Below are 24270 nucleotides of genomic sequence, written 5' to 3'. Positions count from 1 at the left end.
AGCACGTCCTTTGGACCTGGGATCCTTGCACTGAGAAGCTCCTGGACCCGGGAGACAGAGCGAGCTGTAACCCTGAAGATGGTGAGAAGTGGTGGCAGAGAAGCAGTGGCAGGAGAGATCACACAGTGGGCTTCCTTGTCCATGAAGTGAGAAAGCTGAGTGCCTTTCAGCAGAAGCAGAGAGGTGTGCGTGCAAGCACAGCTGGGAAGAGGTCCTGATGGAAAAACAGTATCCTGAGTGTTCCTCAACCTGAACTGTAACCTGTTACTTTCCAAATAAACCCCATAATCGTGAGTATCGTCTATGAGTTCTGTGTGGACATTGCAATGGATTATCAAACAGTAGCAGAGAAGTAAGAGAGTGACATGGTAGGGATGGTTGATGTCAGAATTGATAAAGATGATGGAGAGAGGAGGTATGTCTGACTTCTGCTTCATAGGCATCAGCCTTGGGCTGCTGATCTTGATTCTCCTCCCTTGTGAAGTTAGAGGAGGTCAGACGCCACCAACCCCAAGCCGTTTTTACAGTTGGCATCAGAAGTGGGATTCTTTGCAATGGTTCCAGACTCACAGAAGCCTGGAAACTTGTAAGAGAAAGAATGAAGGAGCTTGGGAAGTGAAACTTTTGATTCTTAGATGGTTACTTTTGTTGTTACCTGTAATGGCTGAAAAGATTCAGCTGAAGTGGCCTGGGGCAAAAGCCAGGCCAGATAAGCAGGATGATTGATAGGGGGCCAAGGTCTACTGATTCCACCTAGCCAGAGGCCCAAGGCCATATGCATATGAATGGGAAGACAGTCAAGGGGTGGAGAAAAGATGAAACTGGAATTTTTTAAAAGGGTTATGTGTTTATGATTATGTGTTTATCTAAATGTACTATGGATGTTGAATGTTTCTCCTACGTAGTGTTGTAAAGCAGACCTAAATTTATGATAGAAATGAATATTGGGTGTTATAGATTGCAAAGGACGTGTAACTCCACCTTCAGCCAATACTTGATTGGTATGCTAAAAGGGGAGCTAGGATTTGCCTGAGGGAAACAGGCTGTTTGAATGCAGTAGCCCTGTGTAAAGATTGGAGGCTTAGGTCAAAACTCTGAGCCCCACCCAGATTTTTCTTTTGAAAAGTCATGCAGAACTATCTAGAACTGCTGAGAGATCAGAAGATTTTCATGTGAATGATCTGCAAGAAAATAAGTGTTTTGCTTTTTGAATTTCGAGTAAGCAGTTTGCTGTTGGACTCATCCAGGCTAGAAAAGAGAGTGTCCTTCAGAAGGAGCACCTTTCCAGGACTGGAAGTTAAAGGGAGCCAGCGAGTAGACAGCTTAGTATGCTTGCTTGTGGTGACCACCTGGGTCCACTCAATGAGCAGAAGTTGAGAAGTGCAGCAATGAAGAGACAGGCTGAATATGGACATGTTCCACTGGAAGTCGTTGACCTAGCCCATGGGTTTTGGGATAAGAGAGTGAGAGGAAGGTCTGGCTGGTCAGAAAATAAAGGGAGTTGGTGAACTCCTGAAGTTTGCAGGTGGAACCCCTTTATCTAGCCCAAAGGGGTTAGGGATGGGACTGTGAAGGGGCTGTCTGAAGTGCCTGGAGATGTGTGTGAGCTCTGGAGCCTAAGGCTACTACCCATTGTGGCCTAGCTTGGATGGCTAGGGATGAGCGGACCAGAATCCGACAGAATGAAGAGGAAGACGTTTGGCATCTTAAGCTGGTGTAGATTGCTGCAATTTGATGGCTTGCTCTGGACTGTACTTTGCTTATGGATGCAGATGCTCTTAGTTACAACTGGAACAGAAGATTCTTTAAGACCAGGGAACATGTTTGTCTTCTCATAGTACTGGTTTAATAGGGACGGGCAATTTAAACATTACCTATCTAAAATGGGAGAAGAGAAAGGCATGAAGTGGTTGTGCTTACCTGAAATGAGGAGGACGAGAGAGGATCCCCACTGAATAGATTCCTCTTTTCCTGATAGGTCGGGGTAAGAGAGGATGGAGAAGATGTCAATATAATTATATGATTCATTTTTGAGTGTTGATTGTTAACAGGGTTAACTGTGATTGTAAAAACTAATTGTAGAAGCTGTAAGTGTGAAAGTGTGGACTAAGAGGGAGTCACTGCTGAATTTGAGTACGGTGACCAAACCTAAAGGTCCTTAAATGTTTTGCTATGCTGATACCTTGTGAGGCTTAGAGCAAGGGAGTAATCTTCTCTCAGTTGAATTTTATCAGACATCAGAAAGGGTGAAGCCAAGACGAACTATTGGAGAACCTGACCAGAGCAGATGGATACCTGCAGTAGACCTGAATGGTGAGTACCTGAGTAACCCCACCCTTAAGACTCTTTGCCCTATTGAGGACTAATGGTTAATGACTGTTTTGGATGGGTAAAATGATTAGGAGGGAGAAGTTATCCTCCAAGTATGAAAGAACCATTACTAGAAAAGCCGGGGGCGGTCTGCAACACCATGGATCGCTTTTGTGTAGCCTTTGTTGCCAAGGTCTTGTAACGCCCACCCAGGTGATTGGGCGAGACTGTGCAGATAGGGTAATTGTAGCCCACCAAAGGGATTGGTTGGTTTTGCCATCCTACTGGGCTTGAAATGACCCACACCAGAGGTAGGAAATAGAGGATCCCACCACTACCAAGGAGAACATCCAGGAGTGGAGAGTTCATCCTTTGGACCTGGGATCCCTGTGCTGAGAAGCTCCTGGGCCCAGGAGACAGCAAGGTGTAACCCTGAAGATGGTGAGAAGCAGTGGCAGGAGAGACCACTCAGTGGGCTTCCCAGCGCATGGAGCAAGGAACCTGAGTGCCTTTGGGCAGAGACAGAGAGCCAGGGAGAGGCGTGCCTGTGAGCACAGAAGGGAAGAGTCTGTCCTGATGGAAGACCTGTATTCTGAGCATTCCTGAACCTGAATTGTAACCTGTTACTTCCCGAATAAACCCCATAATCGTGAGTATTGTCTGTGAGTTCTGTGTGGTCATTGCAATGAACTATCAAACCCAGCAGAGAAGTAGAGAGTGACATGAGATAGACAGATGGTGTCAGAATTGGTAAAAATGGCAGAAAGAGGAGACATATCTGACCTCTGCCTCACAGGAATCAGCCTTGGGCTGCTGATCTTGATTGATTCTTCTTCCCCCTTGTGAAGTTAAAAGTTGTCAGATGCTTTTACTATCCACAAGTTATAGAGGAAGGGGTGCATCAGGGGAGCGACTTCGTTGTACAGGACCAAGGCAAACACCCCTGCCAAAGAGACATATGTAGATATAGAACGGAGACACCTAGGAGGCTCCGTAGAACAAGGAGACAACTGAGAGATGAGACCCGCAGGTTGAAAGTGCTTTGTACTTCCTGTTATGGGTTGAGTTGTACCCCTCAAATAGGTGTTATGTATCTTAACTCCTATACCTGTGGACATAATCCCGTTTGGGAGTGGGTCTTCTTTGTTATGTTAATGAGGCAGTATTAGTGTAGGGTGTGTCTTAAGTCAGTTTCTTTTGAGATAGAAAAAGAGCAGATTGAGTAAGCAACCAAGCAAGCAACCAGAGATGGAGGAAGATAGATGCCACATCATATGAAGATCATAGCGGAACCAAGAAATAGAAGCTGAGAAGAGTCAAGAACTTTCCCCTAAGGTCGACCAAGAGAGAAAGCATTCCATAGATCCAGCACTCTGAATCTGGACATCTAGCCTCCTAAACTGTGAGAAAATAAATTTCTGTGTTAAGGTCACCCACTTGTGTTTCTGTTATAGCAACATTAGATAACTAAGGCAGAATTTGGTACTGGAGCATGGGGTGCTATTGTAAAAATCAAAAATGTGGAAGTGGTTTTGGAATTGGGTAGTGAGTGGAGGCTGGAAGAGTTTTAAGGTGCCTAATAGCCTAGTTTGCCTTGAGATGTTGGTAAAATTATGGACATCAAAGGCAATTCTGGTGAGGGCTCAGGAAGAAGTGAGGAGAGCCATAGAGAAATTATCATCTTAGAGAATATATACGGTGCCTTCAATAGAATGTTCCTAAACGTGGACATTACATAGGCGTTTGGTGATGCTTTAACAGGAAATGATGAACATGAGATTGGACAATGGAGGAGGAGTGATACTTTTTATGCAGTTGCAAAGAGCTTGTCTGAATTATGTTCGAATATTTGGTAGAGAGGAGAACTTGTAAGGAACTTGGGTATATGGCTGAGGAGACTTCAAAGAAACGTCTTAAACGGGCGGCATGATTTCTTCTTCCCGCTTATAGTGAAATGCGAGAAAAAAGAATGGACTTAAAAATGAACTGTGAAAAATGAAAGCAGAATTTAAAGATTTGGAAAATTCTGTTGAACACACTAAGGACATGTTCCCTAAAACTCTCACCAAGGTCTTGGTGACTCAATCTTTTGTTAAAGAGATTAGTCCTGTGACTGATGGATCCAACCAACTTCGACAGCAGAAAACCCATCATCTTAGGCTGAAGGAGATGGAGAGAGGATGAAAAGAAGGAAACCTGTCTGCTTCTTGGGATTCTACAGGCAGGAAACAGATCAAAGGAGTTACACCTATTGTCCTCCAAGAAAATAAAAGGAGCATCCCTGGAGCAGTTCTGAGAGTACCAGAACTGTAGGTAAGAACACAGGAATTAGGCTGACTCGGATTCAAAGGGTAGAGCCATGACCTCCTAGGTTTCAAAGGGTGGAAGTAGGGCCTTCTGGGTCTCAAAGCGTAGAGTCACAGTCTCCTGCTTCTTAAAGGGTGGAGCCATAGCCTCCTTCAAATCTAAAGAGTTAGATTTCCACCAGCTCGGTTCTGGAATGTGGGGTTGCCATTCAGATATGCCAAGAGGATTAGGCCGCTGCCTAAAGCTATTTCAAAAACAATGAGGGTTAGGCACAAAGCAATAATATCAATAACATTCATTCACCAAGGGAAAGTTATTAGTCCACAGACCTGGAAGGTATATAAAACGAAAGAATAGGAAATACTACAAAAAAGAAATAAGCCAAATTCAAGAATTCTATCTTTATGTTGTCCGGTGTTTGGGAACAAAGGATTTACAGGCCTGGTCCTGGATCCTGGGATGAGTTGTCCATGCCAGATTTTGTTTCTCATCCTGGCGATTTTTGAATTTTACTTTGAGTCCTTTAGTTGGTTTAACTGTCCAAGTAGGAGCAGCAGCTTTCTTCAGTTGAGAGAGGTGTATCCAGGTCTTAACTCCATAGTTAATTTTAGTTACTTGTAATTCTAGATCAGTAATACCTTGAAATTTTGTCAGTTTTTTTCAAGTTTTAGAAATCTTGATTCAGTCCAATGATATACGTATTTGAATTATTATAATCCTTTTTATAAGTCTGATATAGTTCATTTTTGTTGAGGTATTTTGTTCAAGCATTTTCAGTGAGTTGGTAAAGTAGAACTTTTCTGCAGATGACAAACTTAAGGATTACCATGGATAACTTACAATAATTTTTAAAAAGTGAACGACATGCTTGAAATTACAACAGATCGCAAAGCCAAATAAAGTTAATGAGAAAACTAACCTCTAAATATACTGATTATTCTCATTTCCAGAGAGCTTCAGATATAACATATAACAATCTTGAGACATGGTACTATATAGTCAGGATATATCAAAACTATATTAAGCTAATCATTTGAATGGTGATAAAAACTTTATAGATAAATAGTGTGAATTCTATAGTTAAAACCATTGGCTTTGATGATGCTAGATTAAAGGAAGCAAAGTTGGGACTAAGTTAGCAATGGAAATAATATAATTAAGACATAATATATGCTTATTGTTTAATATTAGATAAACATTCTTGATACGTAAATTTTTAATTCAAAGAAAAATTGGTACTTCTCCTGATTTGATAACATATTTTATGTAATTTATATCACATAACAGAAACGAATCTTTTGTGGCTTTCTAAAAAGTTTCAGACTTGTGAGAAGTTTATTATAGATTACTGAGAACTGATACTTAAGTTATTTAAAGCAAAAATTTTAAAGGTAAAAACCTTAGTTTTTTTTTCAAAATTATGTGGCTTTGTTTTTGATTCAGGAATTTGTTTTGGCAGATTGCATAAAGAATAAAATTAACCTTTTAACTTAGTAATTTTAAAAAAATTTGTTATCTTAACAGTGAGAAATCCAATTCTTTGTTTTATACGCTATTTGACATTGCGTTGTTGTTAGGTGCCGTCGAGTCGGTTCCGACTCATAGCAGCCTCATGTTCAACAGAATGAAACACTGCCCCGGTCCTGTGCCATCCTCACAATCATTGTTATGCTTGAGTCCATTGTTGCAGGTGTTGAGTTAAGCATTTTAAATGTATCATCTCATTTTGGAGCCCTAGTGGCACAGTGGTTTAAAGCTACGGCTGCTAACCAAAAGGGCGGCAGTTCAAATTCACCAGCTGCTCCTTGGAAATCCTGTAGGGCAGTTCTACTCTGTCCTATATGGTCGCTGAGTCAGAATCCACTCGACAGCAACAGATGTTTTAATCTCATTTTATCATCCCAATAATACAAAATTAGTGAAGAAATTTTTAGTTGCAATTAGTTTAAAAAAAGATAAAAAATTGTTAAGAAAGATTTTTTTTTTTTTTTTTTGGTTCTTGTGCTTGGAAGTCTTTGGGACAGCTGGGTAAAGACATAGCTGTATCCATGGGCTCAACGATATCATCTGGACACTTTCTGTCTCTCTGCTATATTTCCCTCTAAGTTGTTTCATCCTTAGACTATCCTCATGTTATTATGAGGTGAATGCCATCAACTCCATGCTTACATCCAATCAAGATAACAACCCTAGAGTGGTTCCCCCAACTACCTCATCAAAAGTCTCAGAATGGATTCTGAATGGCCTCTTCTGGTCACATGCTAACCGGTGACTCAATCCCTATGGCCAGTGTTCACTTACTACCAGGTATGGGTCACTCACCTATCCTTCCAGTTGGGAAGTGAGGTCAGCCTTATTTGAACTATTTGGACCAAACTAAAGAAGCGGCAACTCCCCAAAGGAAAATCACAACATCATTACCAAAAGAAGGAGGAAGGGATGAAAGAAAGCACAAGACAAGTAGATAATCTCATACACCCTATGGAGAAAGTACTCTTATAGCTCCAATTTCACATAAGAGTAAACTGAGGCTGAGGGAGGTGAGGTGAAGTGACTTGATAAAAAAAAACAACTCACGGCTGATATATGGCAGAGCTGGAATTTAGACTCTCAAGTTTGAACTTTGAGGCACTGTACTATTCAGCTTTCTTGACAATAACAACCTTAGGTAATAGTGTATTATGATATTTGTGCCGTCTTCATGGCCAACTTGCCTTGCTCCCCTTTATCACAGGAAAAGTTAGAAGGATGATGAATATGTAATATGTTCCATTTTCTGTAATGTTGATCAAAGTGATTAAAACCCTCCGCTGACATGTCATGGGGTTGTTAACCAATGTCATAAAACAATATGTGTACTACTGTTTCATGAGAATCTATTTGTTCTGTAAACCTTCACCTGAAGTACAAAAAAAATAAAATAAAATAAAAACCTCCATGAAACCAAACCCAAAAAGTGAGAAATTCCATATTAGATTAATGGTGTATTTTGGCCAACAGCATCTACAACAACACATTGGGGATGTGATTTGCCTCTGATTATAATATGAACATGGAGCAACATTTTCCAAGCATTTGAGAGTCCCTTAATTATGGTTTTTTTTTTTTAATCAATGAATATATCAAAACATTTTGATCTCATATTTCTCTTAGTTTTCCAGACTATGTTCTTATCAACATTCTTCCACCTTAACAGGGATATGAAAGTCAGCAAGCATATACAAGACCTGAACAATAATGTCAATCATGTTGACCTAGTTGACATTTATGGAACACTCCACCCAGCAACAGCAAAGACACATTATTTCTAAGTGCTCATTATTCATCAAGATAGACCATATGCTGGATTATACAAACATTAACAACAGATAAAATGAACAACAAAATAAGAAAAATTGTATATTCATCTATTGGAATAAAACAGTGACAAAAAAATTACTTCTATGTGCAACAACAGATAAAATCTAGCAGACATTACTACGTTGACTAGATGCTGTTAGACGCATTGTACTTCATACAGTATTATTATATGAAGTCCAAGAATGGACAAATCTTATCTCTGACAATGACAGTCGCAACACTGGTGACTCCTAGGGTGAATATCAACCTGGAAAAGGGCAGAAGGAAATCCTCCTATACGCAGAAAAATTTCTCTACATTGATCTAAGAGGAGGTTATATGAGTGAATATCCAGATGTAAAAATTCATCGGGTTGTACACTTAAGATTAGCACATATTATGTACCTTATTATATGTGTGTATATATGAGAAAAAAAAAAAACTAAATAATTGTCTTCAAAGTTACGTCATCTTTCACCTACTGGCCCTCAGAACAACTGGTACCTCCCTGCCTCTCACCCTGGAAAACTCTGCTCTCCAGGATCCAGAGCACTTGGAAAGATCAGACTGGGTGTGCACAGTCTGTACCTTGCTCCTAGGGAAAGATACCTGATATGCAGGAGACTACAAACCATGGAACAGAAGGAAAACTAGAGACTTAACAATTCTAGAGATGCGGAAATATCTATGAGGAGCAAAGAAATATTTCTCTAAAGGACATGGTAAAATTTTTTCAAATGGCCAAACACATAAACACCATCTTTCTCTCCTCTCCATGGGTATCTGTGATTACCGAAATGCGCGTTTCAATTCATGTATGCATTTAAGAACACCCAGGCGTTTCTCTGTAGAGGAAATAAGGACAGCCTTGGCCCAATCGCAAACACGAGGGGGAACCACTGATCCCCAAGGTCGCGAGTTGGAGCGCCGTGGGTTCCCGCACGGAATCCCTTCCCGGTGCACCGAACGTCCCCGAAACCGGAAGTGGATGTGCGTTCTCTACCGCCTGGTTTTGTCTCTCCGGCTCTGGTATAAGGTCGGTGTGGCCCTGTCGCCGGTGGGCCTGCTCCGCTAGCCGGTGACCCGCAGCTCCTGTCCCGGGTCTGAGGGCGCTGCGCCCGCTCCCCGCGCACTCCTGGTCTCCCAGAGCCTCGGGACTCCCTGTAGCCGGGGAGCCGCCGCCGCCTGGCTTCCTGCTGACTCCTCTGGGCTCTCGGTGCGTTCACAGGTGAGGTCGTGGGAACCCTCGCCGCGCACACGCGTGCTTCTCGGGGCAGCGGCGTCAGCGGCACAGGGAGCGCGTGAGAAATGCAGGGTCCTGGGCCTCACGGGCGCCGGGGTCGCTCGCCTGGGTCTCAGTGCCCTGCCCCCACCTCCCGTCCGCCGCCCCCGCGCCCCTTTGTTCTCTCTTCTTTTTCTTTACGCTCCAGCCTCGGCCAGACTCTGCGACCACGTTTGCCACTGCTTGCAAAGACACACGCAGATGCTCACACACTCGCGTGCACACGCGCGCGTTTCTCTTTGTTCCCCTTCCTTTTTTCTTTACAGTCTAGCTTCAGTCATGCTCTTTGGCCTCATTTGCCCCCGCTTCCCAACACACGGGCGCACACGAAGAGCAAAGGCGCTGGCACTCTCGCACAAGTACATACACACACACTCTAGCGAACACATACGCTCGCGGGCATGCGAACTAACTACAGCCGCGTTGAGCTCCTCATCAGGCTTCAATCACGGCTGGCCTGTGTATTTACCATTTACTGAGCTATTTGAGAACGACTGGCACTGCGCCAGGTACTTTATATACTGCACCTCATTTTATTCTCCAAACAACACTGAGTTAGGGAGTATTTACAGCATTTTACAAAAGTAATATTCTTAAAGAAATAGTTTTTCGATGGACAAATATCTAGTCAGTGACGGTGTGTGAACTAAAATTCATGTCTGTTGTTATTTCCGAGGCATAATCTGGATCAGTCTCCCTGCCTAACATGGCTCCTCTTCGTTTTCTTTTTTATTGTCTGTTTCAGACTTTTTTTGATTAACTAATTTTATTCAGTGTTTTTTGCTTACATATTTTTTCCCATACAAAAATTTATGCATACTTTGTTGTGTGACTCTAATTGCGCTCCCCATACTGTGACAGCACATTTCTCCTTTCCACCCCTGATTCCCCATGTCCATTCAGTCAGCTCCTAACCCTCTCTGCCTTCCCATCTCACCTCCGGACAGAAGCTGCCCGTGTAGTCTCTTGTATCTGCTTGAGCTAAGAGACATACTCCTCACGAGTATCACTTTATGGCCTACAGTCCAGTCCAATCCCTGTCTGAAAAGTTGGCCTCGGAAATTGTTTCAGCTCTGGGTTGATAGAGAATCCAGGGGCCATGCTTTCCAGGGTTCCTCCAGTCTCAGACCATTAAGTCTGGTCTTCTTACTAGAATTTGAGTTCTGCACCCCACCTTTCTCCTGCTCCATCTGGGACCCTCTGTTGTATTCCCTGTCAGGGCAGTCATTGGTGGTCGCCGGGCATGATGTAGCTCTTCTGGTCTCAGGCTGATAAAGTCTGGTTTATGTGGCCCTTTCTGTCTCTTGGGCTAATACTTTCCTTGTGTCTTTGGTGTTCGTCATTCTCCCTTACTCCAGGTGGTTGGGACCAACTGAAGCATCTTAGATGGCCGCTTTTAAGACCCCAGCCACTACTCACCAAGGTAGGGTGCAGAAAATTTTCTTAATAACCTTTGTTATGCCAGTTGACCTAGATGTCCCCTAAAAGCATGGTCCCCAGACCCCTGCCGCTGCTACTCTGTCCCTCAAAGTGTTTGATTGTATTCAGGAAACTTCTTAGTTTTGGTTTAGTCCTTTTGTGCTGACTTCCCCTGTAGTGTGTGCTGTCCTTCCCTTCACCTAAAATTATTTTTATCTACTATCTAGTTAGTTAATAATCCCCTTCATCCCTCTTCACACTCGTAACCATCAAAGAATGTTTTTTTCTCTGTTTAAACCTTTTCTCGGTTTCTTATAATAGTGGTCTTATAGAATATTTGTCCTTCTGTGACTGACTAAATTCACTCAGCATAATGATCTCCAGCTTCCTTCATGTTACAAGATGTTTCACGGACTCATCGGTCTATATCATTGCGTAGTATTACATTGTGTGGATATACCGTAATTTTTTTATCCATTCGTTAGTTGATGGGCATCTAGGTTGTTTCCATCTTTTTGCTATTGTGAGCCATGTTGCAGTGAATATGGGTGTGCATATATCTATTCTTCTGACGGCTCTTATTTCTCTGGGATATATTCCAAGCAGCAGGATAGCTGGATTGTATGGTACTTCTTTTCTGGCTTTTTAAGGAAGCGCCAAATCGATTTCCAAAGTGGTTGTACCATTTTACATTCCCACCAACAGTGTATACGTGTGTCAGTCTCTCCACAACCTATGCAACATTTATTATTTTGTGTTATTTGTATTAATGCTAGCCTTGATGGGGTGAGATGATATCTCATTGGAGTTTGGATCTGCTTTTCTCTAATGGCTAATGATTGTGAGCATTTCTCCATGTGTCTGTTAGCCGCCTGAATATCTTCTTTGGCGAAGTGCTTGTTCATATCCTTTGCCCATTTTTTAATTGGGTTATTTGTCTTTTTGTTGTTTTGCAGTATCTTGTAGATTTTAGAGATTAGACGCTGATCGGATTTGTCATAGCCACAATTTTTTTCCCAGTCTGTATATTGTCTTTTGACTCTTTTGGTGAAGTCTTTTGATGAGCATAAGTGTTTGATTTTTAGGAGCTCTCATTTATCTAGTCTCTCTTGTGGTGCTTGTACGTTGTTAATTATGGTTCTTATTGCGTTTATGCCATGTATTAGGGCTCCTAGCGTTGTTCCTATTTTTTTTTTCTGTGATCTTTATCGTTTTTGATTTTATATTTAAGTCTGATCCATTTTGAGTTAGTTTTTGTGCATGGTGTGTGGTATGGGTCTTGTTTGTTTTTTGCAGATGAATATCCAGTTATGCCCACACCATTTGTTAGAGAGACTGTCTTTTCCCCAGTTAACGGACTTTTGGCCTTTGTCAAATATCAGCTGCTCATAGGTTGTTGTACCAGTACCAGGCTGTTTTGACTACTGTGGTGGTGTAGTAGATTGTAAAGTCAGGTAGTGTGAGGCCTCCCACTTCTTTCTTCTTCTTGAGTAATGCTTTATTTAGGGCCTCTTCCTTTTTCATATGAAGTTGGTGATTTGCTTTTCCATCTCATTAAAAAGTGCTGTTGGAATTTGGATCAGGATTGCACTGTATCTGTAGATCGCTTTGGGTAGAATTGACATTTTCACTGTGTTGCGTTTACCTATCCATGAGCAAGGTATGTGTTTCCGCTTATGCAGTTCTCTTTCGGTTTCTTGCAGTAGTGTCTTGTTTTCATTGTATAGATCTTTTACGTCTCTGGTAAGATTTATTCCTAAGTATTTTATCTACTTAGGAGATATTGTAAATGGTATTGATTTGGTGATTTCCTCTTCGAGGTTCTCTTTGTTGGTGTAAAGGAATCCAGCTGATTTTTGTATGTTTAGCTTGTATCCTGAAACTTTGCTGAAATCTTTTATTCGTTCCAGTAGTTCTCTTGTGGATTCTTTGGGGGTTTTCTGTGTATAAGATCATATCATCTGCAAATAGAGATACTTTGACTTCTTCCCTACCAATTTGGATGCCCTTTGTTTCTTTTTCTAGCCTAATTGCTCTGGCTAGGACCTCCAGCACAATGTTGAATAAGAGTGGTGATAGAGGGCATCCTTGTCTGGTTCTTGTTCTCAAGGGGAATGCTTTCAAAGTCTCTCCATTTAGGATGATGTTGGCTGTTGGTTTTGTATAAATGCCCTTAATTATATTGAGGAATTTCCCTTGCGTTCCTATTTTGTTGAGCGTTTTTATCGTGAATGGGTGTTGGACTTTTCAAATGCCTTTTCTGCATCGGTTGATAAGAGCCTGTGGTTCTTGTCTTTTGTTTTATTTATGTGATGGATTACGTTGTTTTTCTAATGTTGAACCGTCCCTGCATAGCTGGTATAAATCCCACTTGATCATGATGAATTTTTTTTTGATATGTTGTTCAATTCTGTTGGCTAGAATTTTGTTGAGGATTTTTGTGTCAGTGTTCATGAGGGATTTTGGTCTGTAATTTTATTTTTTTGTGGTGTCCTTACCTGGTTTTGGTATCAGGGTTATGCTGGCTTCGTAGAATGAGTTTGGGAGTATTCCATCCTTTTCTATGCTCTGAAATACCTTGAGTAGTAGTGGTGTTAACTCTTCTCTGAAAGTTTGGTAGAATTCGCCAGTGAAGCCATCCAGGCGGGTCAGGGCTTTTTTTTGGGGGGGGGGAGAGTTTTTTAATTACCTTTTCAATCTCTTTTTTTGTTATGGGTTTATTTACTTGTTCTACCTCTGTGTTAGTTTAGGCAGGTAGTGAGTTTCTAAAATTTGTCCATTTTTTCTAGGATTTCAAATTTGTTAGAGTACAGTTTTTCATAGTATTCTGTTACAGTTCTTTTAATTTCAGTTGGGTCTGTTGTGATAATCTCCTATCTCAGTTCTGATACAGGTTATTTGCTTCCTCTTCTGTTTTTCTTCTGTCAGTTTGGCCAGTGGTTTATCAATTTTTTGGTCTTTTCAAATAACCAGTTTTTGGTCTTGTTAACTCTTTTCAGTTGTTTTTCTGTTCTCTATTTTATTTAATTCTGCGCTAATTCTTATTATTTCCTTTCTTCTGGCGCCTGAGGGCTTTTTTTGCTGCTCTCTTTCTACTTGTTCCAGTTGTAGGGTTAATGTTTTGATTATGGCCCTTCTTTTTGGATGCGTGCGTTTATTGCTATAGGCTGACCTCTGAGCACTGCTTTTGTTGTGTCCCAAAGGTTCTGGTAGGATGTGTTTTCATTCTCGTTTGATTCTTTGAATTTATTGCATGCTTGATTTCTTCTATAACCCAGTAGTTTTTGAGCAAGGTGTTGTTCAGTTTCCATGTGTTTGATTTTTTTTACTTGCTTTCTCTGTTGTTTTCTACTTTTGTGGCTTTATGGTCCGAAAAGATGCTTTGTGATATTTCGATTGCTTTGGATTTCGTTAAGGCTTGCTTCCTGGCCTAATATGTGGTCTGTTCTGGAGAATGTTGCATGTACGTTGGAAAAGAAAGTATACTTGGCTGCTGTTGGGTGGAGTGTTCTGTATATGTCTATGAGATCAAGTTCGTTGATTGTAGGATTTAGCTCTTCCGTGTCTTTGTTGAGCTTCTTTCTCCATGTTCTGTCTTTCACTGAAAGTGGTGTGTTGAAGTCTCCTATCACTGTGTGGAGCTGCCTCTCTTTTCAGTGCTGTTAGAGTCCTTTTTGTTTTCTGCGCGTCTTCAGGCAGGACTTTTGCTGAGTGCTGCTGGCCATACAGAAATGAAGATTGTGGTGAGAAATATACCCCCTTTTCTTTAACGGTTTTATATATTTAAGACCAATGATCAACCAAGAAACACAAGTTGGAAATAGTATGTACATTTAGGACCATGTTTATCCAACTTTCTGGAGGAAAATATTTAGTATGAGGCACATTTCAAGAAAATTCTTCGGCTTAAGGCAGGCATTTTCATTGTGATTATGTGAGAAACAATACAGCCAATCCTAGTTGGTCTGATATAAAACATGTTGCTGAATCAGCTGAATGCAGGCTTTGAAGGATTTATGGAGATCTCACACCCAGTGTGTGTGATCTGTGTTGGATTTGATGCTGGGGATTGAACCACAATTTTTACTACCAAAGAACCACACTTCTTAAGAGGTTGAAAACTTTGGAGCACAAACCGTGCATATTCCTTCCCAGTGTCAGAACAGCGAATATTAGGAATGAGGGCAAAATGGGAGGCATGTGTAATGAAACTAATCCATGTACCTTAGCAGATCGTAGAAAATCACTGATAGTACAGTGTTGCACAAGGTACCTCATCTTTTATAATAATTGTTTTACAAAGTATAAGAGTCAAGTAGGGAGTCCCTGGGTGGCGGAAAAGGTTTAGATTACTAGCTGAATGGTTGGCAGTTTGAAGCCACCGAGATGTGCCTTGGAACACAGGCCTAGCATTCTGTTTCTGAAAGATCACAGCATTGAAAAGCCTTTGGAGCAAATTTAAAATGTCTACATTTAAGTGTCTGTTTTGAGAAACCTTTGGGATTGCCAATGCTATTACAATTTATTATTAAATTAGGATTCATTACTTATCATTCATGTGATTTTTTTTTTTTTGGCTGTGGAACCAGCCTATTTTTTCCTTCATATTAATAACAAGATGATCTAGATCCAATTACCTAAAAAAGTCAATTCTTTACACATTGCAGTTTCTGAAATGTGATTTTATTTCTGTGGGTAAGTACAGTCTTAGGTTGGCATGAAATCTTAGAAATACCCACTTTTCTCTGTTTTTTATCCCTATAATATAATCTAAATTTTCCTCCTTTAACTTACACACTCTAAGAAACTAATTTTTTTTTTAATGGTGCCATTTCATGCTTTTTTTGTGTATGTGTCATGAAATATATATAGCAAAACCTTTCTCTGTTTTATCCATTTTTAAGTGTATAATTTAGTAACGTTTATTACTTTAACCGTGTTATGCAACCATCACCACTATCAGTGTCCAGGTTTTTCCATCACTCTTAGTAGACCGTGGTGCGTCTTAAGCAGTAACTCCCCCTCCTTTCTCTCATCCTCCTGGTTAATTCTTTGATCTCTATACATTTTCCTATTGTAGATATTTCATTTAAGTGAGATTGTACGGTATTTGTCCTTTTGTGTCTGATTTATTTCGTTTAGCGTAGTGTTTTCAAGGTTCATCCATATCCTATTTATGAGAACTTCATTTCTTTTCATGACTTAATAATATTCTGTATTTATGCAGGCATCTGTTGATGGACATTTTGTTTTTTTTCCCTTTTTTTAGCTATTATGAATATTGTTGCAGTGAATACTGGTGTAATAATACCTGTTTGCGTCCCTCCTTTCAAGACTTTTGGGTATGTTTCTGTTGTTAGGTGCCATCAAGGTGATCATAGACTCATAGTGACTCTATGTGACAGAGTAGAACGGTGTTATAGGGTTTTATTGGGTGTAAACTTTATGGACTGGAGTTCTCCTTGGAGACATGAGTGGTAGTGTAGTCACTTCATGTCAAATTGAAGGCTTCATTCCAAACTCTTGAGTTTTCCTAGTTCAGAATCTTAAGAATTGCCCCTCACATAGCACCAAAATATCAACTTCCATTTGCTAAAGGTCTGATTCATGCTAGCACTGTGCTCCTCCTTTCTTTTAGCTTGAAGCTTCAGAAGTGAGAGCGCAGCCTGTTTCAGAGGTCACAGTTTGAGTCTTCGTGGCTAGGAGGTGACAACCTATAAATTGAGATGTGGGCTGTTGGGTACCAGTGGACTCAGACACCAAACCCTTCCCATAGTCCACCTGGGACACTAAGGACTTTAAGACTCTGAAACCTAACATGTCCAAGACAGAGCTTTTAAAGTCTCACCTGAACAAATCTACTTCTCACCTGGTTTTTGCAACCAATAAGCAGCATCAGCCTCCATTCACTAGATGAGGGGAAATAGTCCAAGCTACCCTGAGAGGAGCTCTCCCTTATGAAAGCAGCCTCTGAACTTCTGTCTGTTTTTCTCTTGTCACAAGAAGGTACACTCTCCCCCCACCAGCAAGAGACATATATCAACAGTGTAAACAAAGTAAGCTATCAGTCACAGAGAATAAAATCCACACATTTTATGTTGGCCAGCAAGATCCTCCATATTCAGGCTTATAAGTAGTTGTCTGACTTAAATGTACAACACACTCTTGTTCGATAGGCTCTTGACATATTTATTTTTTTGAAAAATCTTTTTCAGAGATACCAAGATTTTCCTTTTCAGCCTTTGCACCAGGTATTTCTTCTGATTAGAGGAAAACTTTTTAATCATAAGAATTAAATAGTTCTTATAATTTAGGTCTCATTTCAAATGTCACCTCCTCAGAGAGTGCCTCTCCTGTCCTCTCAGTTACTCCCACTCATGTGTATATTTAAATATCATTGCAGTTTTCAGAATGAGGTAAATCCGGTTTAGGTTGACATTAACTACCATCATGTAAATACAAGCAAATTGAGTTGAATGTTACCTTTGGTTTTACTTGTACTATTTCCCTACATGACAGGCTTCCAGCAAACAAAAAGCTGTCAAGCTCTGCATTGTGCTAATGGCAGCTTTCACACCCTCTCTCCTGTGTTGGTCGCTTAGGGTTCTGGTGCGTCCACTAGAGCAGTGGTTGCTAGCCAGAGGTTGCTATTTCAATTAAAATAAATTACAACTAAAAGTTCAGTTCCTTTGTTGTACTAGTCGTGTGTTCAGTGCTAAGTAGCCACATAGGCTAGAGACTGCCATATTGGCCTGTGTAGAAACAGAACATGGCTGTCTTCACTGAAAGTTCTTGGATATTGCTGCTCAGGACTATATACAACAGGTGATGATCTCCGTGTGTGTCCTCAGCGATCTTGTTCCTTCTGGAACAAGGACAAAATAGTGTCTGCCCATAGATTTATAGCCTAGTACGGGAGACAGTTTTAAAAATTAATAAAACAAACCAGAGATATCTGATATCTGTAAATAGAAGGACTTAACTCAGGAGTCAGGTTAGACTGCTTCAAAAGGAAAAATAGTTAAGTGAAGATTCAGAAAATTAGTCTTATTTACATGCATGATTATGTAGGTTGATACCATGTGGTGTCAGTAGGTCAGGATGGAAAGAGTATTTCAGTTGGGAAGAATGAGTGTTTAAATAAATCCCTGAGGCAGCAGAGAACCGAGTATCATCCATTCCTTGATAAAAAAGTGATTGAAGCAGAGAAAACAAAGTGTGGGTGGGAGTGTTGTGTGAGGCAGCTTGGAGGCAATGGCAGTAGGTGGGTTAGAACCCTGCTGACTACTCTGGGCTGTTTGAAGGCCATTGGACAGCCACTGACGGGCATTAAGCAATTCCTGTGCTGCCAGTAGATTTTGGAGTGACAACCATGATTGCATGACTCAGGCAGGAGCTTGTTATGAATAAGTTAATGGAGACTGTGAGAAGACCAAGACATGGAGATTGGTTGTGGATCAGGAATATAGTGCATTGATATAAAGTGGATGTAGATGATTGAAAGGGCATCTGTTGACAGAATGCTTGTTGCTTGAATTACAGGCTATAGATCAGTGAAAGCTTCTTAAATATCAATGTGGATAACCCGAGGATCTTATTAAGACGTGGATTTTGATTCAGCAATTTTGGGGTGGGGCTTCAGATTTTACATACTGAAGAAACTCCTACTTTATGCTGGAAATAATAGTTTAGAAATAAGGATGTGAATTAAAATCAGACTGATATTATAGAAAATAATAAAAGGAAAGACAATGCTTAAAGGGGAGACACTGGTGTAAAAATTCTATGAGAGACAGAACATTGACACTGAAACCAAGAAATGGAAGAATAGGAGTCAGTTTGGAGGGAGAGTAGGGTGGAAAAAAATGAGAACAGAGGCAGGAGACAGCTCCTTAGACAAAACAATGATGTTGTGATTTATCTGTTGATCAGTTTATTACAAATTTAAAAGACAGTGTTCAGGAATTCTCCCAGATTTCTCAAAAGCTTAGGGACTCATTATGTCATTGTTTGAGAACGATGGGGGAAAAAACAAAAAAGCTTCAAGAGGAAGGCAGAAATGTTCATTGCAAAAGCAACAGAAAAACTTTCAGTAACACATTACTGTTATAAACTGAAAAATTTTTTAAACACCACAGAAGGATTTTAACTGCACGTAAAAAAATGAACTATGATGAGTTCATTGAAAAATGTTTTTTCTGAAAATTCACCCACATTAATATCAAATAACAGTGTGTGTGTTCATGTTTAAGGGACAGTTACACAGGTGAACCTACAACTTCAACATTGGACCCCTGACACTCTGGAGGAAAACGGATTCAAGTTTTGCAGCCCAGCCAGGCCTGGTTGCTTCTCATGCTCTGGGATAAGTAAATTCCTCTGTCTGTGATCTTATTGGCAGAAAGAAGAGGCCCATGGATCTGCATGAAGAATGCAGGTGTGTGCTCTGGAGGCTGGAGCCTGTTCTGCCTTCAGTGCAAATGCCTTCAGGGTGGAGCGTGGCCCTGAGCCTGGGAGGAGGCCAAAGACCTGTCACTCCCTGCTTCCTCAACACTTTCCTCCCCATTCTTTTTCCATTTCAGGTCTCAGGTGTGGTGCAGGGAGAACTAGTCCAGTCCACACAGCTGAGGACCTAGGGCGCCCATCTTGTACATCCGTAAATCACAGGGAAGGATTTCAACTGCTCTGGCTGGTTTGTGGACCAAACATTCGTTCATCTGCCTCCAAACTGCCCCAGTGCTCTGCTTCGCTCCCATTCCTCTTCCTGAAGTGGCTTCTTGGGCTCAGAGACGACATTCCCTTTAACTTCCAGAAGCTGGAGAAGGAAATGGTGAGTTCTGCCGAAAACTGGATTATCCTTACCGTAAGTGGGTAAGGCTGGATATGAATTATTGGGGGAGCAGCTGTGTGCTGCGAGACTGTGGTTCCCAAGTGGAGAAAAAAGGTGGCAGAGGAGGCCATGGGACTGAGCCCTAGGAGGCACCCTGAGGCCCTGCTTCACTGTCTCTGGACACTTTTTTTTATACACAAGTGGCTTTTCAGGATTTGGATGCCTGGGGTCATTTTTCTTATGTGACTCTCAGAGCTGGCACCGTGGGGTGTTAATATCCGCATCCTGGGCATTGGTGGTCTGTGTTGAATGACAGAGTCTCCTGACCAGAGCCTGAAGACAGAGCAGCTCTGGCCGTGAAAGCTGAGCTCCGCCCTCCAGAGCTATCCTTTTCCCATCTCTCTGAGCAGTGTTCTTGACTCCCTCCAGGCACTGGAGCATTTTCTGTGCAGTTCTAAAACCGTAGCTCCCCCTCTCACATTGTGTTATGGGTTAGAAAAGCGCGAAGAGTTCGTAGGCAAAGGTCCTGACTATTCATGGGGTTCTGGGTGATGTGGGTGCTCTCCTGATGTCACAAAGGTATGAAACTGGGGAAAGCGAGTCCAGCTGGATCCTGTGTGGGGTCTTCAGACCCATTTTTCTCCAGTGGTGAAGGCTTTTACCTTGAGCCTTTCAGGTGTGTGGAAAGCATGAATCCCCAGTCTAGGTCCTTGTTCCCTCACCGATGCCTAAAACTGGTATTTAACTCTTGTAATTTTTGATGTTCTCTGTAGTCTTGAATTAGAATCTAAAATATTTTTTTTGCAATAGTAGATTAACATATAAGATATGTATATTTCAGTTCATGAGTTTGTACTTGGCACTGGAAGAAAATTTCTAGATCATTTGGTGTGTGTCTATGGGGAATCTTTCAATTTAATGGGTACAGACTTCTTAAACAGAGGAATGCCTATTTTAACTGATGTAAATGTTACTGTAAAGCTTACTTAAGTTTTGAGAAATTTCTCAAAGATTCTTGTACATTTAAGAGGTCATACCAGAACTCCTAATGTGTTAAATACTTTAGCCATTTTAGAAACATTCTCCTGGATGAGACAAAATGAATGCACAGACTCTGATATCCCTGGTTACTGTGTTTAGAAAGAGAGCCCGGATTTATACTTTTGTGATTTGTACAAGTATATTAGAACTGGTTAATAACAGTTGGGTCCTAAATGATTAAATTTTAAATGGTAAGTTATTGCAAACATGAATTCCTAGTGAAAATACTTAATATCTTAACAGAAGTTTGACTTACATCATGTTTGAAACTACAGTATACTTCACTGAAATTGTTTTTCCAATAGATAATACTTCAAAGTTCAAAACTTAATATGAACATTAAAAGTATACTTTTTGGAGATTTATTCCTATTCTTGTTCTTATCCAGCCCATCCCTTTTCCCCAGCTTCCTTTAAATAACCAGCTTTATTACTTTCCTAGGCATCTCGCCAGTGTTTGTGTTGAAGCAAGCAAATAGAAATAGAAATTTTTTATTTCACCTAGTTCGTTATACAGTAGATACCGTGGAATTAGCACTCGCTTTTCAGTGAACAAACTCTCCTGGTGATCTTTTCATAACAATACATTGTTGATCTTGTTAAGTGCCATCGAGTCGATTTTGACTCATAGCAACTCTATGGGACAGAGAACTGCCCCCTAGAGTTTCTGAGGAGCAGCTGGTGGATTTGAACTGCCGACCTTTTGGCTAGCAGCCACACTCTTACCCATTGTGCCACCAGACCGCCTAGAGAGCAGCAGATCTAAATTGTTATAAAACTCCAGAAGACTACACTTGACTTCAGGATTTTTTGTTTTCGTTTTTAATTGTAACACCACAAATGGTGTCTTAGTTAACTAGTGTTGCTGTAACAGAAATACCACAAGTGTTTGGCTTTAACAAAGAGAAATTTTTTCTCTCACAGTCTAGTAGGCTGGAAGTACGAATTCAGGACATCAGCTCCAGGGGAAGGCTCGCTGTCTTTATTGGCTCTGGAGGAAGTTCCTTGTAATCAGTATTCTCCTGGCCTAGGAGCTTCTCAGCACTGGGAGCCCAGGTTCAAAGGATGCGCTCTGCTCCCCGTGTTGCTTTCTTGTTTGTATGAGTTCTCCGTGTCTCTGTGCAGTCTATATCTCTATGTCTCAAACGAGGTTGAGTTAAAACACAACTTAATTTTATAGATTGAGTTCTGCCTCATTAATATAACTACTTCTAATGCTGCCTGATTAACATCATAGAGGTAGGATTTACAAAACATAGGAAGATTGCATCAGATGACAGAGTGGTGGACAATCACATAATGCTGGGAATCATGGCCTAGCCAAGTTGACACACATTTTTGGGGGACAGTTCAATCCTTAACAATTGGACACTTGGATTGTGGCCATTATTTTGCTTTTACAGTGCTTGTTTTGATAAATATAAATTTATAAGATCTGAGTATTAATAGTTGAGGTATAAAAGCACCTCTGAACTGGTAAGTACAATCAAAATGAAGGCATTTTCTTTTTTTTATCGTGTTTTAAGTGAAAGTTTACAGTTCAGCTTAGTTTCTCATACAAAAATTTATACAAACGTTATGTGACCCTAGTTGTTCTCCCTATACTGTGACAACACACTCCCCCTTTCCACCCTGGATTTCCCGTGTCCATTCAACCAGCTCCTGAGCCTCTCTGCCTTCTCGTCTCCAGACCAGAGCTGCCCATTTAGTCTCATGTATATACTTGAGCTGAGAAGCACATCTTCACGAGTATAATTTTGCATCCCATAGTCCAGTCTAATCAGTGTGAAGAGTTAGCCTCGGGAATGGCTTTAGTTATGGGCTAACAGAGAGTCCTGGGGCCATGTCTTCTGGGGTTCCTCCGGTCTTAGTCAAACCATGAAGTCTGGTCTTTTTACTAGAATTTGAGTTCTGCACCCCACTTTTCTCTTGCTCCCTCAGGGACTTTCTGTTGTGTTCCCTCTCAGAGCAGTCATTGGTGGTAGCTGCACACCATCTAATTTTTCTTGTCTCAAGCTGATAAAATCTCTGGTTTATGTAGCGCTTTCTGTCTCTTGGGCTAATATTTTCCTTGTGTTTTTGGTGTTCTTCATTCTCCTTTGCTCCGGGTGGTTGGGACCAATTGATGCATCTTAGCTGGCTGCCCACTAGCTTTTCAGACCCCAGTCGCCACCAAAATGAAGACATTTTCACATGATTTAGTATAATATATGAAATTTTCGTTTGTTTTGTGTTTTAAATAATGCTTTAAACTTTGTTGTTAAGTATATCATAAACAAGGAGTGCATAAGCGTTTCCTGTACACTTTGAACAGTAAAGTCTGAGTCACTAATAGTAAATAGACCTTGCTCAGTTTTTATGGCCTCCCAGTTTGTCCCTTGGAATTTCTCAAGCTGATAGAACTGAAGAAAAAATTCAAGTCTCAAGTTACAATATTGAGGGATTCTACGGGGAAAATACTAAACGTCGCAGGAAGGATCAAAAGAAGATGGGATACACAGAGTCACTGTACGAAAAAGAATTGGTTGACATTCAGCTGTTTCAATAGGTAGCATATGATCAAGAACCCATGGTACTGAAGGCATTGGCAAAAAACAAAGCTTCAGGAATTGACGGAATACCAGTTGAGATGTTTCAACAAACAGATGCAGCGTTGGAAGTGCTTGCTCATCTATGCCAAGAAATTTGGAAGACAGCTATCTGGCCAACTGACTGGAAGAGATCCATATTTGTACCCATTCCAAAGAAACGTGATTTAGCAGAATGCAGAAATTATTATTAATATCGCACACAAGTAAAATTTTGTTCAAGATCATTCAAAAGCAGTTGCAGCAGTACGTCGACAAGGAACTGCCAGAAATGGAAGCTAGATTCAGAAGAGAACTTGAAACAAGGGATATCATTGCTGATGTCAGATGGATCATGGCTGAAATCAAAGAATAACAGAAAGATGTTTACGTGTATTTTATTGACTATACAAAGGCAGTTGACTCTGTGGTCCATAACAAGTTATGTATAACATTGCAAAGAATGAGAATTCCAGAACAGTTAATTGTATTCCTGAGGAACACATACATAGATCAGGAGGCAGTCATTTGAACACATCAAGGTGCCATTGCATGGTTTTGTCAGGAAAGGTGTGCCAGGGTTGTATCCTTTCACCATACCTATTCAATCTGCATGCTGAGCAAATAATCTGAGAAGCTGGACTACAAGAAGAACGGGGTGTCAGGATTGGAGGAAGACTTATTAACAATCTGTGATATGCAGATGACACAACCTTGTTCGCTGAAAGAGGACTTGAAGTACATACTGATGAAGATCAATGACCACAGTCTTCAGTATGGACACCTCAACATAAAAATCTTTTCAACTGGACCAATAAGCAATCTCATGATAAACAAACAAAATATTGACATTGTAAAGGATTTCATTTTATTTGAATCCACAGTCAACGCCCATGGAAGCAGCAGTCAAGAAATCAAACAACGCATTGCATTGGGCAAATCTGCCAAAGATCTCTTAAAAGTGTTATAAAGCAAAGATGTCACTTCAAGGACTAAGGTGCTCCTGACCCCAAGCGAAAGTATTTTCAATTGCCTCATATGCATGTGAAACCTGGACAATGAATAAGGAAGACCTAAGAAGAATCAATACCTTTGAATTACGGTGTTGATGACGAATGTCGAATATACCATGGACTCCGAGAAGAACAAACAAATCTGTCTTGGAAGAAATACAAC

The 24270-nt window shown here is 40.8% G+C and overlaps 1 protein-coding gene across 5 annotated transcripts in view; it reads left to right on the top strand.

The window, feature by feature from the left end:
• The first annotated feature begins 613 nt into the window (after nucleotides 1–613).
• LOC101355471 (zinc finger protein 709-like) overlaps nucleotides 614–24270 on the top strand; it is a 35916-nt gene continuing 12259 nt past the window's right edge. The window contains exons 1-3 of one of the 5 annotated variants that reach the window (XM_023739446.1): nucleotides 10650–10661; nucleotides 19059–19094; nucleotides 19240–19487. In XM_023739446.1, the coding sequence (XP_023595214.1) occupies nucleotides 19082–19094; nucleotides 19240–19487 (261 nt within the window). In that variant the 5' untranslated portion in view covers nucleotides 10650–10661; nucleotides 19059–19081. Of the gene's footprint in view, nucleotides 2314–8961; nucleotides 9185–10643; nucleotides 10662–15978; nucleotides 16000–18909; nucleotides 19488–24270 lie in introns of those variants that run through there. The other 4 variants (XM_023739441.1, XM_023739443.1, XM_023739445.1 and 1 more) reach the window with 4 other exon arrangements.

This window comes from Trichechus manatus, unplaced genomic scaffold, assembly GCF_000243295.1.
Source record: "Trichechus manatus latirostris isolate Lorelei unplaced genomic scaffold, TriManLat1.0 scaffold00134, whole genome shotgun sequence".
NCBI classification, from domain to species: domain Eukaryota; kingdom Metazoa; phylum Chordata; class Mammalia; order Sirenia; family Trichechidae; genus Trichechus; species Trichechus manatus.
This window is presented reverse-complemented; position numbering and strand designations above follow the sequence as displayed.